At 36.5% G+C, this 19,504-nt stretch overlaps 1 protein-coding gene and 1 long non-coding RNA gene across 4 annotated transcripts; one reads left to right on the forward strand and one right to left on the reverse strand.

Annotated features, from left to right (window-relative positions):
- Positions 1–258: 258 nt before the first annotated feature.
- On the reverse strand, positions 259–8,666 carry lbx1a (ladybird homeobox 1a). 3 transcript variants are annotated; one of them, XR_008963559.1, is made up of 4 exons: positions 7,924–8,666; positions 7,015–7,515; positions 1,217–1,398; positions 259–571 (listed from the first exon to the last, which is right to left on the reverse strand). XR_008963559.1 is itself a non-coding variant. In XM_057342382.1 (3 exons), exons 1-2 carry the CDS (start codon positions 8,246–8,248, stop codon positions 7,034–7,036), a joined length of 807 nt encoding a protein of 268 aa, XP_057198365.1. In that variant the 5' UTR covers positions 8,249–8,666; the 3' UTR covers positions 1,192–1,398; positions 7,015–7,033. The 3 variants fall into 3 exon arrangements, 2 of the variants coding, with proteins under 2 accessions (XP_057198365.1, XP_057198364.1); XM_057342382.1 differs by lacking the exon at positions 259–571 and having other exon boundaries at positions 1,192–1,398; XM_057342381.1 differs by lacking the exons at positions 259–571; positions 1,217–1,398 and having other exon boundaries at positions 6,351–7,515.
- A 525-nt stretch (positions 8,667–9,191) lies between these two features.
- Positions 9,192–16,843, forward strand: LOC130559375 (uncharacterized). The gene is made up of 3 exons (XR_008963560.1): positions 9,192–9,303; positions 9,498–9,619; positions 15,948–16,843. It is a non-coding gene; the product is annotated as an uncharacterized LOC130559375 (long non-coding RNA).
- The last annotated feature ends 2,661 nt before the right edge of the window (positions 16,844–19,504 follow it).

Below are 19,504 nucleotides of genomic sequence, written 5' to 3' on the forward strand. Positions count from 1 at the left end.
AATATTAAGCACACATTAAAAAAATTGTTAACTAAATACTTAATTCTTTTCATTAAATAAACTTAAATAATATATGTAAATTTTAGCGAAATTTTAAATTTTAGTCTCACTGAAAAAAAATACTTAAATTATTTTAAGAGTTAATATAGCTGTCTATTTTTGTGATATTTATTAAGCCACTGAGTTATTTAAGATAATTTATTAGAAGTGTCTGAATCACTGTAGTTTTGTTGCTAAAATAAACAAGAGTAACTATCCAATTTTGTTAAATCTATAAAGCTATGATCTATACTGTAATCTGTGGCTCACCATATTTCTTTCTGTTTCTTAGCAACTCTATTTCCCTCTTGAAGGCCTGTTTGAGGTCATGTCAACAGAAGCCTTTACTTATCAGTGTGAGTTATGGGCTTGTCTACAGTAATGGTCTGTCAGACACTCACCCTGCCTGCCTTTCTGTTTTACTCCTGCCCTCCTCTCGTCTATTCTGCATCAACAGAGCACAGCAATTGACCACTCAGCGTGTATGCTTGTGTGTGTCTGCATTAGCGAAAGTGAGGAAGTCAGAAGAGGTCTAGGAAAGAAATTAGGTATAAAAAGCGGAATGGAGAAAAATATATTAGTCCAACCAAATTGACAATATTTTAGTCTAGTAAGCTAATGCAAAGCAAAAACCAAGTAAATATGGTATTCGAAGTTTAACTTAGATAATATACAATAAAGGAATACTGTTCTTCACAACAGAAGCAGGTTATGTTATTTCCATAACTTCAGATATTTGGAGAATAACAAACAGCATTATTATTTATCAGGTGAAAAAACATTACATTTCACTAGCTGGAATCTGGGGGGGAGCATATAAGAGTTCTGGCATCCCCATTTGGCTATGTTGTGCATATCCATTATCAAAATTACTTGCATCTCTCTCTCTCTCTCTCTCTCTCTCTCTCTCTCTCTCTCTTTCTTATTTTTACACAATATTTAAATAAATTATGTTGTACTCTTTAATCTTACTCATGTAAATTACTGCAAGGTACAATTATTCTTACTAATAGAGTAAAAATCTCTCACACTGACATGTAGAACATAGCTTAATCTTATTCTTTCATTAATATTTCATTTAACTTTGTAATGTTTATAAAGTGCTGTATGTACTCAAACAAACTGGTATATTAACATTCTGGAAAATATCTGTTTTCCATATTTAGACTGTACTCACCCTCTCTCTCCATCACTGATGTGTTGAGCAGGTCAGGAAAACACGCAGGCCTCTCTCCCTCAGGGCTCTGAGTAGCACTTCCACACACCCAGGAGTCACTTCAGTAAGATAACAGAGGTCCAGAGGTCAGGGTCTTACTTGTCATCCAGCCGCTGTAGAATATCTCCACTGCCCTGGTCACACTTGCATACGGAAACAAAAGTTTATTATTTACAGACACTACAACATTAGGGTCACTGAGAGATTGTAAGCCTTATCAAATGATAATCTACTACAACAATTTTACTGATACTGATGTGTATTCTTATATGCCAATAATTCCATTATACTTGCAATAAAATAAATGAAGAGTTTGGTTCCAGAATGAGATAAAAATTTAAATCATGTTTTTTATTATGTTATCATGTTTTTATTGTGTTTTATGGCATTAATTAGCTGTATTTTTTGAGTTATTATGTCTTATATCAAAACAAACCAACTGCAGTTTGATTGATATTAATTGGAATGCACAATAAAAAAAACATGATTTTTGAGTTATCTCATTTTGGAACCAAACTCTTCAAATATTTCATGCAAAAATGTGAGTCTGTCACATCAAAGTTTGATTTCAATCATTAATTTCACAATGATTTCAAACTTTGACATGGTCAAATATCACACAATTTCTTTATATAATGTAAAATGATTTTATGTAAAAAACAACCAATTTAAATCTAAACAATAAAAATGCTTTAACTGGGTTTTCAGACTGGGTCACAAATAATAGTGCTACAAAAGATTCTTCACAGTGATGCCATGTTCACCAAAGAACCATTCCACAAAATGTTCTAAATAGAACCATTTCTTTCTTACATTTTTATAGTCTAAAGAACCCTTTTCCACTACAAAGAATATCTTGTAAAGCAGAAAGGTTCTGATGATGTTAAAGGTTTTTATGGAACCATATACAGCCGAAAATGGTTCTTATGACATCGTGAACCACCTTTATTTTTAAGCATATCCTAAAAAGTTCATGTTTCATTTTGTTCATTGTAAAGAATACATAACTCAGCGAGAGATGTCTGATCCACATTGATGTGGCAGCACAGGTGTGTTGTATGTATTTCACCACTAGATGGGGCAATAAGATCAAAAAGCCACACTGATCAAGCGACTGGAGGAATGTCTCCATGTGGATAACACAGACCACACGATGGCACACTTGCTTTTGACAGAAGCCAAGGACATGGAAGAATGGTAATATGTGAGCTGTCTGGGGAACCTGAGAATAGAAAAATACTGCCTGTTATGGTAATTAGCTATTTGCTTAAGACTTGCAGGAGTATTTTTTCTTTCAATCCATTTTCTCTCAGGCTGGAAACTGACTGTCTATATCACCAGAAAAGGCATTGTGGAATATTCATTTCAATATAATCATTTTCTCTTTGTCTTTTTTCTTTCTTTATTCCTTCCAAATAAATGTGAAAGAATACACCAAATTATTCTGTATACTAATTAAAGGGAAGTGTCATGTGGCTGTTAGTTTAATTAAAGGACAGCATGTGGTCTATGCTCACTATAATGGCAGTGTAGAACTATAAAGCAAAACCTCATTGTTCAACTTTGTGACTAGAAATCAGAAAACAGTGTCTGACTGCGACTGAAGATTTGACCATGTTTCATTTGAATGTACTTCAATGACATGCAGTGTTGTAGCTCAATATTGAAAATATGAAATAGTTGTGCCATCATTTAATCTTCCTTCAGCTCAATATCCTAAACGCTTTTATATCGGCAAAACAAAAATCATAGCAAATTCATTAGAATTAGTGTTTCCTCTTATATTTTCCTCAGTATTACAACAACACAATGGAGAATGCAATTACAACATCCTGGTGTAGCAGTAATTGAGGTGGAGTCCCTCAGTAGAATAAAATCAATACAGTTTTTATTGTGACAACCTCTAAATCAACTGAAAACAAAACCACTCAGATACACTCACCTACACTCATTCTCTATTATGAAATCACATTAATCTGCATAGCTCTTAACAGTATAGCTAGATTACTGTGGGGTAAATCAGACTTCTTAAAAATCAAAATTCATATTAGATAAATAAATGCAAATATGTAGGCTACTTTTGCAATAAAATGCCAAAGTTTATCTAAATAATACTGATCATCCGTGTTTATGTATTGGCCACAAAAAAGTTTCTGTGGCAAATTACATATGAAAACCAAGCTCCCACCGCTCTGTTTCAAACACGCACACAGCTTATATGTTGAATAGGCCTCTTTCCCCTTTAAATCTTAGACATTTTGACAGGACACATTAAGATCTGCCTGCTCAGCATGAACACATCATAAAACTGGACAGGCAATTTCTGTTTTCACCAAATAGCCAGGCTAACTCGTTCTGCATCTTTGATTTTAATACACTAGACACGCAGCTTAGCAGCAAGGGAGGGGAAAAATATCTGGCTAGGTATTTCGAGTTATACCCCCTCAACTCCCTCAGATCCATTTTTTCGTTTGAATTATCAACTAGAATTTGATTAATATGCAAATTTAAGGCAAAAAGTCTGGTATAATTCTTTCAGTGGAGAGTAATTAATCAACAGTTAAAGAAAATTAATACATATATCAATTTTGTCAGGGACAAGCTTAGTTCAATCGTCCGTAAAATTGAAGTTTGAAGTATTAAGGGGCCCACAGACGCGCTATAACTAAAACACTGGAATCCACCCCTATTTAGTGATCAATCAAGCTTTCCCCTCAGGTAAATCTGCTTAATTTTTCACCTCGAATCATACACTGTTATGACACGCAGCCTCGCGTGGAGTCGATGAAAGGTTTTTTAAAATGTAAAAGCATGGAGAAAACTCTCGGAGGAAAGAAAGATGTATCAATCTATCCATCTATCTATGCATCTATGAAATGTCATTCGTTTTTAATTAAGGCAGAAAATCTCTAGTAAGTGCTCCTCTTTTCTAATCAAACAATTAGCAAAAAAAGGGTAAATGGTTGAGGAGGGAGGGACGAGAGAGAGAGAGAGAGAGAGAGAGAGAGAGAGAGAGAGAGAGAGAGAGAGAGAGAGAGAGAGAGAGAGAGAGAGAGAGAGAGAGAGAGAGAGNGAGAGAGAGAGAGAGAGAGAGAGAGAGAGAGAGAGAGAGAGAGAGAGGATAAGGGAGGGTGCAAACCCCATTGTTTCAGCAGGGACTCATGCATCAAACTTCAATTTTCCGGGCGATTGAATTAGAGATTTTTTTCTCTCTCTCGAGCTGAAATACACTTAAGACTTTGGGATTAATTACCACGTTATGCTCTTTCGGATTGTAGTATTACTTATCTTTGCCACATTTGACAACACCTCATAAAATAAGGAACTGAACCCCACCAGCTTGCGAGCAAGTGATATATCAGCACCCCTTATATATATTTTACACTTTCTATGTTTGCCTGTGCAAACAACACAGAGAGAGATGGGGAACAGTCCTGACACAGCCAGAATAAGGATATCAGAAGCTAACATGGTGTTGGTAAACCTCTCCCATTTGTACACCTTAAATGTATTTGACTTGGGTCAAAGCATTAACACTAACAGAAGTGTAAATGCAGTTTAGAAAAAAATAAAATCACAGGTATACTGCTGCACCAAAGACCAGTATGGGCAGACATGGTGCAGTGGAGTATAGTGCTGGTGAGGTTTAAGGCATCTGCTCATTTTAATGGTGTGGTGACAAATATCACATTGTCTGCATTTTACTGTAATCCTTTTGGCAGCTCCCCTCTATCATTATTTTTTCCCTTGAATTAAAATAATATTGATAATTGTTTTTAATATTATTGAATAGTTTTTAACAAGAAAAGAGTACATCTATTAAATAGTGTGCATACACTTAAAAATATATTATACACACACACACATATATATACACATACATACATAGGCTCCATACACACACACATACCTAATTTTGAAGTAGGCCTAGCACAGTCAGCAATTTTAAATTAATTTAAAATTGAGATTTTATTATTATTATTATTTATTGTTAAAATGAATTAAAATAACGAAATAAAAATAAAAGTTCGTACCAGAACAGGTGCTCAAATTGCGCACAAATAAACGTCGTCTTTAACTCTTTAACTCTTCCATTTTTAGTTAAAGAAAAAAATGCTGCGAAAAAAACATGATGGACAATAAATAAACAAAGAACAGAAAAAAATCTAAACGAAAAAAAAATCCGAGTCAGGAATTTGCTTTAATTCCACACACATTGTCACTCTAGCCATAGTGCTTTTACATAAGAACAAAAAATTTACTTTATTATTTTAAGCCAAACAATCAAACAAAAGAAGCAGGAGTCAACTTCTTAACAAGACGAGTGAGTTTCATTGTAATTCATAGACTTGTTTAAAACAGCCGAGTGAAAAGAGAGAGAATAGAGGGGACATTAATAGGCCCAGATGCCCTCGCCCCTGTGTGCATTATTGCCTTTGTGAAAACTGAGCGAAACACTTTAAAAAGAAGGCCAGCTCAATCCATCAAATTGTCTGAAAATTGTGAGGAAAATTCAAAAACCATATGGCCTCCAAACGTTTGTGTCCTTTTTGTTCGGTGGGACACGCTTGTCTCCGTATTGAGAGCCGCGGGAGGCAGAGCATGCTTCATTGTAGCTTGTCACATCAGGGGAGACTGCTCATTTGTCCCCAGTTTTCACGCCTTACACTAGAAACGACTGCCTCTCCTCGCTTAACAGGGAAATAGCGTCTTTCAAGCGCAGAGAAACGGGCCAAAAACCCTGGGTTTTAGGCGTCCTTTATGCGCGCATTCATCAATCCAGATTTCCGTTTCTCACACACATCCATTGTGAATATTGAAAACACTTTGTGAGGACAGAAAAACACGTTATGCCATTTTGAAAATCAAAAGCATAAAAGTCGAATCGAAAAGATATTCATTGAATTTTAAATGTGTCGATGCAGTTTAAAAAGGGTACAGACTGCAGTAAATTAAATTAAATAGGCCTAAAGCTAACGAAAATCAACGCTTCGAAAAGAATAGTATTATACTTCATATTTATACTAACTTGATTGCTTATTATCAAAACGATAAATAAAACTTACATCAACAATTTAGAGAAAGACATTTTTATTTATTTTTAAATACATTACACTTTGTACACTTGGTTTAAATGGTTTCCTGGCTTAAAAAGGCACTTACAGGCATACAAACAATAAGAAATATATTAAAACGTGACAGTCCATATTTAATCAGAGAAGTCGATTTTTTCCCGTGATAACTTTTGTAGGAAATGTTCTATAATACACTCTTTTATCAAACGATTTTGATATAGGCCAAACGGCAGAACAGGGACGCGCAGGGGTGGGGCACGTGTGAATTAAATTTCGGATGTTTTTATATATCTATGCAGAGTAAAATAATTTTGAGAAACAAAATAAAACATGCATTTAACTTATTTAAAACAGGGTAAAAAAGTTCAGATTGGGCAATCGTGCTTAAAGTGTGTATGCTTGTGTCTGTATGTGTGTGAGTGTTTATATTTGACTCAAACATTAAAGTACTTATTGCTCTTCAGCTATTTGTTTAAACGAATAGGCTAAATGATTACGATATTAGATAACTGCCACTGCATAAATAGATTTGAAGAAACTGTCCCATGCTTGCTTTGATATTTCTGTATATCGATTTGATTTGTTTGTATTAATAATACAAGTCATTTAATACATTTGGTGCATTAATGGCACTTTCAACTTTCATGGTTTTTGAGGACCATCTCAGAAAAAGGTAAATAATACCGATGCAGTTCAACGAAAATCAGTCATCGACATCAATTTCCTCGTCTTCATCCTCTGAACACTCTTTGCTCGTTGTGTGGTCTGTAAATGGTGACGATGGTGACATGTGCAGTTTGTTGGTGCCCTCACGCTCGAGGTTAGCTAGACTTTGAGACTTGGCTGAATCTCCGAGAGTTCCAGCGACACATTTCTCAAGATCTGCCAGTTTGGCCATTTTCTCGTAAGGCACATTGCCTACCGCTTTGGCCGATTCCACGTCTGCTTTCATCTCCTCCAGGTCTCTTTTGAGTTTGGCTCGGCGGTTCTGGAACCAGGTGATGACTTGAGCATTCGTCAGCCCGAGTTGCTGAGCAATCTGATCCCGATCAGCAGGAGACAGATATTTCTGATAAAGAAACCTTTTCTCCAGTTCATAGATTTGGTGATTGGTAAAGGCTGTTCTCGACTTTCTTCGCTTTTTTGGGGTATTCCTCTGACCAAAGAGTGTCATGCCGTCCCTTCCTAAATAAACAAACAAACCAAAACATTTGCACCAATATTAATAAAACGCAAAATCTATCAAATGCAAGTATCTTAATGAGTGGCAACAAATGTAAGTCTGAATTTAAAAATATTTATATATTTATATTTAGTTAGCCTATAAAAACAAAGACTACATTTTGCCTAAAATATTTTCTGAATTTGCAAAATCTAAAAATAATAAACGTGTGTCCCCTCTAATTTATCTTTACAGGCATTTATTTTAACCGAACACAAAATTAATTCTACATTTTCATGTGTGCATTCTTTTGAATACATTCACCGACTTCTTTTAATCAAACACAAGCAGAAAGCTAAAATATGCTTATTACGATTTTTCATGAACAGAATCAAAATAACACTTTGTGCACAGAAACAGGCCTTGTTTACCTTCTGCCGCTTGCAGAACGCTGACTTCCAGTCCTTTGAAGGTTTTGCTAGCGAGTTCCTCCAGTGCGCTCAGTGGAGATGTCTGGGTGAGCAGCGACCGAGTGGAAAGAGGATGGCCCGTGGATGAATGTTTATCACCGGAAGAAAGCAGGTGTGCCGTGCCGCATATTGTGTAACTTCGTTTGACAGAAGGTTTGTTTAAAATATCCTCTATGCTGAAAGGAGTGAGGGGTTTGTTTGAGTTAGCAGGAGGAGGAAGATGATCCAACGGGCTGCGCCTTCGATCCTCAACCGAGGCGCCTTTTGCGTCGTCTTTGGAGGTCATTGTTTGTCTTTCAGGCTTGTCTAAAAAGATGCTTGAAAAGTGCAGATTTTTCGAATGTGCACAATTCTAAATAGCTCAGCTTTTGCAAATTAATAAAAAAAGGCGTATATCCCAAAGTCCGCGAAATTACATGTAGCCGATCAGCAGCATGTTGTCGCTTTTGCCGCAGGGTTGGAGAACTTTAAGTCTTTTTAAAAAATGCCAAGTCTGCTGTCCTCAGTTCCTGGATAACGGTTTAGCTTCAGTGAGTACCAGCCTGACAACCTCTGATGCTTCAGTGGAAACAGTCAGCCTCAAAAGCAGCCAGAATTGACTATTACTAACAAGTTATTCTTGATAGCAAGACAATCAATTACATCCAGTGGCAGTTTTCTCTCTCTCTCCCCTCACTTTCTCTCTCTCTTTCTTTCTCTCTCCTTCTTGCTCTTTGACTATGTTGCAGTCCGATGCAGACTTTAGCAGGAAAGGAGCCCCGTTAATTAGAGGGCATGGCCGGGAGGAGGAGCTCAGCCGGATTACAATACTTAACGCTCCCACTCTTTATTACAAATTAATGATTTGTCGATACTTCTGTTCGATCTTATTCAAACATCCGTACCTTCTTATTGAAATATAAGCACAATTCATAATTTGAAATAAATATTTTAAGTTAGGTTAAAATGTGAGGATACAACCATCACGAGAAACTACGCAATTTGTAAATAAAATTATTTAAAAACTGTGTGCTTCAAACATGTATTTCAAACAAAATGTAAATATGTTTTCCTAGAAAATATATATTTTGCAGCAAGGCAGTATATTACAACTGATAATACTTGTGGGGAGAACAAAGTGTGTGTGTGTGTGTGCATGTAAGAGAGAGAGAGGGGGAGTGAGAGAGAGAGAGAGAGAGAGAGATCGTCCCCTTCAGCTGCACCAAATCTTCTTTGCCATAATTCAAACGCAAAGGGCCAGCTCTCTTCAGCAGTAAGATATTTCATCTCTAAAAATCGCCTGCTGTTCATGCTGCATATTTGGCATTATGGGACCTTTTTCGTCGATTTACACAGGACGGGGTAAACTTATTGATAAGCACAAAAATACAACTAAAACGATTTAAAAATTAATTATTACCTCCGTAACACTATATGTAAAGGGGAAATGGTCACTGAAATGTTTAATGCGTATGTATATTGTCTTAAAATTAACGCATTGGCTAGTGCTTTTAATGAGTGTTTTGTTTTTTTGTTTTTCCGTCGTCCACTACTAGAAACAAGGCCTTGGTTAAACTGTCAGAATGAAGTTGAAGCTCACCGCGAGGGACAACGGATAACAGACTTTAATGGCGGATTGAGGCTTTATCTACAGCAGGACAAACAATGCATTTTGTTGGTTAGTAGACTAGCTATGTAAAACGTTTGTGTTTTTCCTACCCATTTTTTATTCATTTGTTTTACTCTTGACGTTTAATTAAAACAAACGTTAAAACGTGTAATATAATATAATAATATAAAAAAGATTACTCTTAAATTATATTTATGCGGGAATAAATACTTCGAATATTTAGGCTATTTAGCTTCTGCGGTAACACAACTATAGCCAATAATAAAATATAACAGTTACTAATAGTATAACAGCGAAATAAAAACAGCAACTTTGTATACATTCTTCGTCTTGCAAAAACAAATTAAAAGTCCTCCGAAAATAAAAGGAAAATGTACCAGTGAAAAAAACATGCAGGTGCTTACGCCTGTGTGACATGATTATTTAATCTTCCCTACAGTGAGCGAAATGCTTGCGTAAGCAGATATGACGCAATGAAATGCCATGGAAGATACCACTGCTGATTGAAGCAAAGAGAAAACTTTAAGATAACATAATTAGAGCATAGAGCTTAATTTACAGTCAATATTAAGAAATTAATTAAAATAGTTTCACATTTTAAAATTGACGCAAATCATACGATTTACTAAAATAAATTATTATAAAATATAAAAAACATATGAAGGCGCGTTATTAAACGGCTGTGATTTGATATTGTAAGGCTTATGTTAAAACATATTAAAGAAATAAAAAGAGAGAGACTTTTCACTATAGAGTAGCACTTTCAGTGAAGTATGTTAAATGTAGCCTATGCATTAAAAGACTGTTCATGTCTGAAAGACTAAACAAAAATATGTAATTTATTTTGTTAGGGTCTGTGAGATTTTTGCATGCAGTGTAATGACCCAGAGAGATTTGTCATTTTGTTATACTCCAGTGAACGTCTGTCTGGACAGTTTTATTTCACAATTTATTCTTTGCTTCCGAGCCTGAGAGCTCCGATTTCACAGGCAATATCGGATCTTTTCTTTAACTTTTATTCACATGACCTTTCTGGGGATTGTAAATTATCTCACACATCTGGTAAGATAGATACAACGTTTTCAAGGGATACTTTCTAAACCAAAAGGCACTTTTTCACGTCTTGATTTAGTATGTAGGAAAATATCACACGACAAATGTTTTATTTGATACAACTACATTTTCTCCCGTTTCCCCGGCAACGCATTTCCGGCTGACTTCACACATAGCCTAACTTTACCGATAACCTCAATATTTTAAAACTAATTTTAATCATCACATAAGCCCATGTTACATGATTTAGATATTTTACATGAGAAATGCTTTCTTAAGACGTAATTAATTCTGCCTATTTTTCGATCATTTTGCGAGTTTTATTTGTTCATAATTATTTCCAAAATGCCATTTTGCAATCTTGTTATGATAATGTTTTTAATAAAACTAAATGACTAAACATCCACACATAAACCGTGTTCTCTACTTATTACTGGTCAAACTTAAAAATAAAATAAAAACCCCTCTTGGTTACTTTAGCACATAGGCTATAGGTTAAGATTATTTTCCGTTGCCCCACCACCCAAAAATATCTCAACTTTTCTGACGACCGTAGAGACCAACTGCTGTTTATTGCCAACTGAAAAGTTCAGTACAAGTCGATATAGCAGACATGAAGAAGCCTATGATTGTCACGCTTTGCAGTGTAGTGATCTCACTGGAGTCACTGCAACAGGTTTGAACCTTCGCTCTTCTCAGGCTCGCCTAACATATACCTCATAATAAGATCATATAGTCTATCCCACGGTTGGCACACCCCAACCTGTGCACTCTCACTCAAAATGAGCCAATCTCTCTCTGAACGAGTTGTGTAGGCTATTGCAACTCACAAAAGTTTATTTTGTCACAAAAAAATAAGACAGAGATGTGAACCAGCACGCTACAAAAGGGATTTAAAACGACCTCATGTCACATCGAATTAGATTTTTGTTTTGCGTGCAACCAAAAGAGCTAAGTGGTCTTGCTATACAGTATAATACAACGAGTTTACGCGTTCATTCGTTTTTTTTCTACCAGATAAACTATACCGTTCATGAGAAAAGTTGGAGTGTAACTATACCATTACACTTAAAATCTCATATTAAATCATACCACATTAAATCAAATAGGCTATTGGGTTGGTTATTCTAGTTTTCAATTTGTGAAATTTAATATGATACGCCAACTTTTCTCTTAACCTTAACAATAGCTTAGAGAGAAAACAATTTAGCAGGGTAGAACCTATTTGTAAATAGTAATATTATTATTAATAATATTAACAACTATACCACCTTAAAAATTCTGTATAGCATGCTAATTTAGAGCAGAGACAACTGTAAAATATTAACCATTTGCAGGTTGATAGTTCAATCTCTATGCGCTCTAAAAACGCCATTAGACCAATTTAGCAAAGACATCTGACCAACACAGAGCAAAATGTTTAGGAAAAGGATCATTATTTGTGCAATCTCGTTTGGACATTGCAATGGCACAGACACAGGTCATGCCAAAACTCGCCAGGAATCTTGAAATAAGATAAACATAACAGAATTCATGACTGCAACAACATGCAGTTTCATAATATCGAATGATGCTGCATGTGCTACCAATCCTGCTAACCAGCCTCTGTACTATTATTATCACTCATACTATTATTATCAACAGTAGTTTGGATTGCCGCCCAACATTGGTGGATTAACATTTGGCGAACACAACACTAACACTATCTTGTCCTTCTATATAAATGAAAATGAAAAGAAAGAGAAGTCAAGTGACACAAGGTCAGTCTAATGCGACTAGGATATTTTTCAGTTGCTTCTAGTTCCTATCTGATACTATTGTGTATGTTATGTCCCTCTTCAGAGCAGTTCTTTTCAAAAGCACAAAAAAAATCCAGAAAAAACGTAACCAGAACCAATGCTTATCCCTCCTATCTGTGTTTGGGGCATGTCTTCAAATCCAGTAAAATCCAGAATTTTTCTTTATGAAGTCCATATCATATTCATCATACTCAAAACACCATAAATGCTCTGTTTTCCTCAATGTTTTGTGGGACAATATTGAGTAATGTAACATTAGACACTAAACTCCGGGACGAGATGCTCTATGGGCCACAATGGCTGGAGCGAAAATAATTCTGGGTGTTTAATCTACAGGGCTACAGCACAGCATTCAGCCCTGAACATCAATTAGGTGAGTAATAGATGTGGACTTGGCACAAGATTTGGGTGACACCAGAGTTGGACTTACAGAAAAACCAGTGTAGAGTCAAGAGCTGTGTGAGGTCCATGGAAGGAGGATGCATGCTTCCTCTAAAAGTGGCGTGGAGGGTAGAGTAATATTTCAGTCTAATTGCAGGTCTGGGCTTGGCTGCTCTGTTAAGAGAAAATGAGTTAGGATAAAGTGTAAAGTCATGCTTAAATGGACCCATCATTACTTAAATGGTTAAAACGGAGAAGGAACTTTCGGCTTTGTGGAAACAACCGCATTACCGGAATAAAACTGTTCGTGAAAAGCTGTTTCAGACATGATATTTGCTTCAAAGATAGAACTCTGAATTACCACTGCTTATCATCTTTGAAAATAACATGACATACTTCAAGGCATTAAAAACTTTTGACATGTGGATGTGTGAAGACAATAATCATGCAGCTATGAAGACCATCTGGAGAACAAAGCAGAAGCTGTAAGAAACTGGCAAAACTGAAAAATCAGAAAGTTGATTGAAAGTTGAGTCTCAAAAACAATGATGCAATCTTTTAGACATTTGTCAGGGCTTAACTAAATATGTAACTGTCCCTAGCTTGTTTTTGGGGGTGTTTATAGAAACATAAAACACAGCACTGTAAGAAAATAACAATAAATATTTTCATTTTTTTTACAGATTTTCCACATATAATGTACAAAAACTGAAAATCTTACAGAATTTTACTGTTTTTGTTTTTTTTTACAGATTTTTCATGTATTTTTGTAATACAGTCAAAATTTACAAGGAAAACATGCATTTTATTTTAAAAACTGCTATTTTACGGTTTATGGCGCACACTGCCAGAAAATTTCAGTGTTTCTATTGGATTTTTTTTACAGTGCACTGAATACAAATTCCATCACATCTTAACAGAGGGTTTCAGCAGAAACAACACAAACAAACATTATGTGGCCCAAATGTAATTTTCCGGTAGACTTTTTTTATTTAATACAATACATATACAATAAAATATGAATATAAATTAATATTCATATAAATTTAATACAAAATAAATTGTTATATCATAACCAAACACAAACCGAAAGTAAATGAAACCGTCAATGTATATATATAGAGAGAGAGCGAGAGAGAGAGAGAGGCCTACAAACTTTAATTCAAAATCAAGACTTAACATTTTTTAGATTAAAATTTTGATTAAATCAATAAAAAATATCAGGCTCTCATACACATAATTACTCTTAACTGCTGTGTTTCCACAATGCTAGTGTTTCAGATGTTTGCCAGAGCATTTCTAGGTGGCTACTGTGGTAAAAAGTGAAAAAGGATCAGCCCCAAATCTCTGAAATTGTGGTACTTATATGTGAATCTGGTTCACTTTTGCTGTCAAAAACCAAATGATCTGAGCTGTTATGGCCATATAATTTAGACAAAACAGAACAAAAGAACAAAAACAGTGATCACCTATGGGTGCTGCAAAGCGATAAGTAGGAGCTTGCTGAGTTAATTCATTAATAAGCATCAAATCTATCAAACGTCTATCTGACAGTCCTGTGGAGGAAAGAGGGGACATAGATAACAAGTAGCTCATAGTCAGACACAGCACACTTATCGCCTCTCACTTTCTGACAGAGCCCTATCTAATGCCACAGCCTGGAGAAGTTCTATGGCAGACGTGAGAAATAGATCCTTGTCAGAGAAAAGATATTGGGAGGACAAAGTGTGTCAGGTCAGCACCTGAGGTAAGCTGCCATGGCACAAACCCAGCCTCTGCCACCGAACAGCACAGAGAGCCTCCTGCGGCAGACAGGAGAGAACGATGACCTATCCCACTGCCCCTGATGGCCTTATTAAAGACATCCACTACTAGAGATTGACTCGCTGTATGTAAATAATTCAGATGGAAGAGCATCAAAATACTACGGCGATTGTCATAACGGCAACATGCGTGTACTGTTAGAACAAATCTGGTATTTTGTGGCAGGCGGCGTGGGTTTGGATAATCATACACATACTTCTCACAATTCGATTTGGATGAAGTCACTAATTATTTTTAGCGGAAATCTTAAATTTGAGTATCACCATTCTTTGCCTCATTATCACATAATGAACAGCCGATAAAGATATTTAGATCGATTCAACATGGTAATTAATTCATCATTTTATTTTATTTTGTAATCATACTAAACAATTCCACGTTCTTTATTACAAAATTAAAACCGACGGTCGGCGGAGATCTATCAGTCACGTTAGGCTGCGTCTGCTCATCAGAGCTAATTTGGGTGTGCAGCTAATACTTCCATAAGCAAAGAGAGAGAATGCGGCCTATTAACGATTGCCTGCTGACAACAGGACAGAAATATTCCTCCCCAGCTGTGAAAGCCTCTCTTTTTTTTCAACCAAATGAACATGTCATGCTTCACCTGCGTTACCAACAGCATTGCCAAAAGTAAATGAACACAAACAAACGTGAGTCGAGCACAACAGCAGCTCTTTTCCTTTGGGCTGCTTAACTCATTACGGTTTAATCTGTGGCACCCAACTGACACCCTGCTAGTCAAATAACTACACAGCTTTTATTCAACACTTGTAAGCAAAAGTAAAGAAAAGAAAATATTTGAGTTTGTGAACAGTCGTACAGCACAAAAATACACCTGCTCTAAAAACAACTACAATTCTGGAGGCTTGGGAAATCTATGGGCTCGGGGAGTGAGTCCTCTATCAATCACAGGTGAAGAGGAGGAGTGCAAAGAGATGTGCAGCAGAGAGAGAGAGTGTGTGAGCTCGCCCATCCTTCACCTGTTATAATTAGCCCTGGCCTTTTCACAGGATTAATTAAAACAAGTTTCTTTTCTCATTTAACCACAAGGGATGGCCTACGGTGATAGAACGATAGCCGAGGAGATGCGGTACAGATGAGGTATGCGGACATGTCTGCAGACTCCTCGTGGATAATGCCTCTATTTTTCTTTCTCCTGATCTGTTGACCCTGCTGACTTCAGCTTTGAGGCCTCACTCACAGCTCACTCAAATGGGCTCAGCCTATCTACTAAAGATTTATGAGACGACCTCTTTATGTCAGTGTGTGTTTGCACACACACTTTTTTCCTTTTCTATTCCTATCTCTCTCTCTTTCAGGTCTTGTTATCCTCCCAGTGGCTGCAACGTTGCATTAATACGGCTGTAAGTCGCATTCTCCATGAGAGAGAGGCACTGCAGGGAGAAGAAGAGCGAGAGAAGGATAAGAGGTCTGATGAATATCTTTAAACCTGGGCGGCTAAGAGCGGAAAGGAGGACGAGTGGACCTTGAGCAGTGTGAGGGGAGTGTTGGTCTTATGATGGATGGTGAGGAGCCCGTGTGTCTGGATCAATGCTGTGAGCTCCTCGGTGTGGAACAGGTGAGAGAAAGATGACGAATGAGCATTGGGGCCTGGCACCGTCGTGCAGTTTGCCATTTCAAAGCACACCGATCATTTTCAGGGCCACACGCGCAGACATGTGCGCAGAAAAAAATCCCTATTTGCATCATCCTCAATGTGTCATCTCCGCCTGAGCCACTTGAGAACGGCTAACTTGGTTAGCCTTTCCTCGCCCCTCTTTCTCATGTCCGCAGGAGGAGCGTCTGGCCGGGTGCTTGGACTGAACTGATATGTTCATTAGCAGTGAGTGATGCCCCTGGATGGGTCAGGCAGCTGCCCGGCCCTTTGTGACGGCAAAGTGGAAAGCGCGAGCTGAGCAACTAATCTTTCATTGACAGACAGCCGGACAGCCGCTCGCTGCTTTATTCTCAGATGTCAGACTGGAAAATTGCTGAATTACACAATTTTTCATAACAATACCAAAGTATATCGGTCAAACCCTATTCATGGTGTGTACATGGCCCTAGAAATACTATGGCACATATCCAAAAACATGCCATTCTTTGAAGTATCTTGGAGTAGTGGTCTATCTCAAAATGGCCAATCAAATGAATCGTTGTTGCTTTTGTATGCATGCCTGACATTGCTATTCTATTTTTTAAAGAATAAATAGTGAAACAGTTTGTGTTTGAGTTTGTTTTTTATAAGGGAAACATCACAAATGCCACTTTTTTTCTAGAAGGAGAATAACACATTTTGCTTTTTATAAAGGGATAGTTCGCCAAAAATTAAATCTGTCATCATACACCCTCAGGTCATTCAAAACACGTATGACGTACTTTCTTCTATGAAGCACAAAACAAGATATTTTTAAATATATATATATATCACATGTCCTTCTAAATCCTTGAATGTTTTTGCCATAAATCATTATTAGTCACCCTTTATTTTTGTCACAGGATATTGCAAATATTTAATCAATCCAAAGTATCATTTAAATAGTACAGTGTTTTTTTTTTTTCCCCCCGATTTCCTGAAAAACAGCGAATTTGGACATCCGAGATGTCAGAAGGACAGCGACAATATATGACTATTTGTCCATACTATGTCAATGGGGGCCAGTGTTACCAACATTTTTCTAAACATCTTTTGTGTTCTGCAGAAAAAAGAAAGTCATACAAGTTAGGAATGGCATGAAAGTAAATGAAGAAATAAATTTCATCTCTTTAACAAAGACATTAAAACTGAATGGCAAACCCCTACACAACGTCACACAGATGTAGTTGAAGAGAGAGAAATCAAGTAGCAGATGAGAGCCATACAGAAAATGTTGGTGAGGCGACGTACGACAAGGGGTAAAAGAGAGAAAGTGAAGGGCTTGGGGAAGATATACGACTCACTGGCCTGCCACATACAGCAGATGTTGTTGCCTATTGAGCTGTTAATTTAACGGAAGTTTATTGAATAGTAATTAGGAGGAGCTCACTTACCATGATAGAGGAGAAGTCTGCTTTGCAAGCAAAACTCTCCTTTACCCTGTCTTTCTCCTCCTCTCGCTCGCTCCCCTTCACCTCACGGTCACGGTTGTTTATCACCCCCCTGCAAAACAAAAACAGTGTAAGTGATTTAATGCAAAACTAATTGCATAGGTTTTTTGAGGGTTTAATCTTTTTCTCGCTAATATATGGTAAGGATAAGTCCATGGATGTATGTAGGTAATAATAACTTGGGCTATGCGTGATGGTCAAAATGCAATAATGTAAGATATTACTCAAAGCATTGTGGTCCCCCAGATATAACAAATTTTATTATTCCACCAAGTTATTATTTGTGGAGACCTTTTTAATGCTCTATTTATCAGGGTGAGAGGGTGCAGAGGAAAATCAATGTTTAATCAGCAGTAAGCTGTTTGCACAGGGCACGAAGTGAAATCCTGTAACCCAGGCACACTCTGATATAACTATCTCAAGAGTCTATAATCAATCAACATATACAATGCCAAAGTGCATATGATCCCATCAATGTTTACAACAGCATACCCAATATGCAAAGATACGGGGAGCTCTTTCTGTGTGCTAAACGGATAGCTTCACTGATTCAGCTTGCGAGTGAGTTATAAATCAGAGGAAAAGTGTTTCGACCAGTGTTGACTTTCTCTTTGCCTGCGAGTGTGGGTGTCAGTTATGAGCGTGTGGGGTTCAGGCACCTGGTCTCTGTCGTCAGACGAATATGGACTCTGCCAGCTCCATACGCTCAAATGAACACAAACATATGTTGCCATTGTGATGGAGATGAGCAGCAGCGATGTCTCCCTCCTTCCTTTCAGTACGCAGCCAATGGGAGACCCCCGTGGAGGGTCGCAGGTCAAGTGGGAGGCTATTGTGATTGGTGGGCTCAGGGGAAAGGCCTTGAGGATGTGTGAATTAGGCTCATCAGTGCGAGGTCGAGAGCGTTTGAAAGAGTATGTCTGACCTCTCGTGTGTCTTCCAGTCCTGACAGCTTCATCAAGGTTGGCCTTATGAATAAAAATCAGCAGTCATGAATTTTAACATGCCCACGGGGCCAAGGAAGTATTCTCCTTGGTTAACAAAACTAAACCCAGTGAACTGTTTTTATCATCTGTCAAACACTCATCTGATTTACACTCAATAGGACTGGCTAGCAAAGATAGCAAATCTGAATGAATGATAATAACTGAATCAGGGTAATGATTATTTAAACTAGTAAAATTGTAGGTATTTGTAAACAATGATGATGATGAAAGACAATATCACTCGGAGAGTTTATGATACATAAGGTTATTTTATTAACATTAGTGAATGCATTACATGAACTAACAATGAGCAATATAGCTTTTCAGCACTTACTAATGTTTGTTAATATTAGTTAATGTAGTTGTTCATGTTAGTTCTGTGAGCATAACTAAAATTTTGATTATAAATATATATTAGTAAATGCTGAAATAAACATGTAGAGTAACAAGTGCTGTAGAAGTATTGTTCATTGCTAGCTAATGCATTAACTAATGTTAACAAATACAACCTCATTGTAAAGTGTTACCATTTAACATTTAAATTTTTTCAGTTTTAATAATAAATAAAAAACACTACATTTGTAAAATTTAACAAATTCACAAATAGTTAAATGTCTTAATGATAACATACAGTATATTATAGTTATATATTAATATAATTTAGAAAAATATAAAAATAAATGTATAATATTATTTTGAGTATAATACATAATATATATTATTATATTATATAATGATTATATATTATTATATTATAATATTAATATATAATATATATATATATATATATATATTATAAATAT

This window comes from Triplophysa rosa, linkage group LG9 (assembly GCF_024868665.1).
Source record: "Triplophysa rosa linkage group LG9, Trosa_1v2, whole genome shotgun sequence".
In the NCBI taxonomy this organism is placed as follows: domain Eukaryota; kingdom Metazoa; phylum Chordata; class Actinopteri; order Cypriniformes; family Nemacheilidae; genus Triplophysa; species Triplophysa rosa.